This window comes from Saprolegnia parasitica (genome assembly GCF_000151545.1).
Source record: "Saprolegnia parasitica CBS 223.65 unplaced genomic scaffold supercont2.458, whole genome shotgun sequence".
NCBI classification, from domain to species: domain Eukaryota; phylum Oomycota; class Saprolegniomycetes; order Saprolegniales; family Saprolegniaceae; genus Saprolegnia; species Saprolegnia parasitica.
The window spans coordinates 6,108-7,428 of record NW_012156852.1 but is presented as its reverse complement, the minus strand read 5'-3'; the positions used below and the strand labels follow the sequence as shown (position 1 = coordinate 7,428).

At 56.2% G+C, this 1,321-nt stretch overlaps 2 protein-coding genes across 2 annotated transcripts; one reads left to right on the top strand and one right to left on the bottom strand.

Moving 5' to 3' along the window:
* Window positions 1-305: 305 nt before the first annotated feature.
* Window positions 306-689, top strand: SPRG_16993 (hypothetical protein). Its single transcript, XM_012356411.1, has 3 exons — window positions 306-375; window positions 428-479; window positions 527-689. The coding sequence occupies exons 1-3, from the start codon at window positions 329-331 to the stop codon at window positions 656-658; spliced, it is 231 nt and encodes a 76-aa protein (XP_012211801.1). The 5' UTR covers window positions 306-328; the 3' UTR covers window positions 659-689.
* A 202-nt stretch (window positions 690-891) lies between these two features.
* On the bottom strand, window positions 892-1,299 carry SPRG_16992 (hypothetical protein; the record flags this gene model as incomplete). The annotated part of the gene is made up of 2 exons (XM_012356410.1): window positions 1,202-1,299; window positions 892-1,156 (listed from the first exon to the last, which is right to left on the bottom strand). The coding sequence occupies exons 1-2, from the start codon at window positions 1,261-1,263 to the stop codon at window positions 892-894; spliced, it is 327 nt and encodes a 108-aa protein (XP_012211800.1). The 5' UTR covers window positions 1,264-1,299.
* Between the last annotated feature and the right edge of the window lie 22 nt (window positions 1,300-1,321).

Below are 1,321 nucleotides of genomic sequence, written 5' to 3'. Positions count from 1 at the left end.
GCCATAGTTTTATTCGTACCGTCGATTCCAATTGGCATTTACACCTAGCCCTCTTGCGACCGGATAGCAGAGACCTGGCAGCGGTTCATATGTATCAAACCGTTCGTCAAAGAGGCACGCATTGCTCGCACCACAAGCACACCTTCTGGTTCACCTTCGGTGGCAATTTTGCTTCGCGAATCCAATCGAATCCAATGACTCGCAAGCTTGGTGCAGTGTGCCACATGGATCCATCTCCAAAACCTCTATGTTTATATATATTACTTGTGGAAGTATTCAAGCGATGTATCCGGATGTCCGGATATCGCGCCTGCGGTGGAGTTGAGCAATGCGACGCAGCGGCGTGGACGCGAGCGCTGGTGTGCTCGTCAAGTGGTGCGTAGCTGCCGATGGCCGCCGCAAGCGTGTGGGCTAACGATGGCTGTAGCGATCCGCCGACGAAGCAGTACCTCAAGCACCTCAACGCAGCGCCCGGGCAGGTGCGACATCGACGGCGACACGCTTGGCCGCTCACGCTGCCATGTAGAAAAAGTTTATCATCCAGGACCTTGACGACACACATCTCTTCATCGACCCGAGCCCTGTCGTGATTGAGTTCATCAAGAAGAAGATCGACGAGTGGAACGACGCTAATACGTGCCAGCCGCCCACCAACTAATACGACCACTCGCCCGCTTTTCCATACCCAGGCCTTGTTTGCTCTTGCATGCTATGATACAAGCGCTTTACGGCAGCGCTTACAATCCGAGTAGCGCATTGTGGGAGGAAGGAGGTCGCCTCAATCGCACGAGGCTAACGGGCATGCTCTTGATCGCCAGACCGCAACGACGGCAAACAACAACACAGGACGACAACTGGGACTCTACCATCCTCGATTAGATCTATCACCTATCACTGAGCCTGCGTCGACTCGAACCAGCGAAGCGCGCTTTCCCACGATGGACCAAAGGCTTTGAGCTCCACGGCTCGTTCGTCTTCTGTATCGGTGTACGCGATGTGGACCTCGAGGCGGTCTGCAGGCACAAGGTCCGATGTGAGCCGGTCGGGCCACTCGATCAAGTTGACGCTCGACGCAAACGCGTCCTCGAGGCCCATGGCCTTGGCGTCGACAGCAGAGACGCTGTCGAGACGATAGAGGTCCATGTGATACAGCGATCTATCATCATCTCAGCACAGGCGTCGTCAGTAAGGCAATGCGCACCGCGCCATGGTCGCGTCGTCGTAGGTGTTGAGGAGCAGATACGTCGGCGATGTGACATGCATATCGGCGTCGTCCGTCCATGCGCGCACGAAGCCGCGGGCGAAGCACGTCTTGCCACAG

What these genes read in the sequence shown, in the direction of transcription:
- SPRG_16993 (XM_012356411.1), top strand. Translation starts at nt 329, where the DNA reads ATGCGACGCAGCGGCGTGGACGCGAGCGCTGGTGTGCTCGTCAAGTG. An exon ending in GCTGGTGTGCTCGTCAAGTG is followed by an intron (nt 376 to 427) that starts GTGCGTAGCTGC and finishes CGATGGCTGTAG; the next exon opens with CGATCCGCCGACGAAGCAGT. An exon ending in TCAACGCAGCGCCCGGGCAG is followed by an intron (nt 480 to 526) that starts GTGCGACATCGA and finishes GCTGCCATGTAG; the next exon opens with AAAAAGTTTATCATCCAGGA.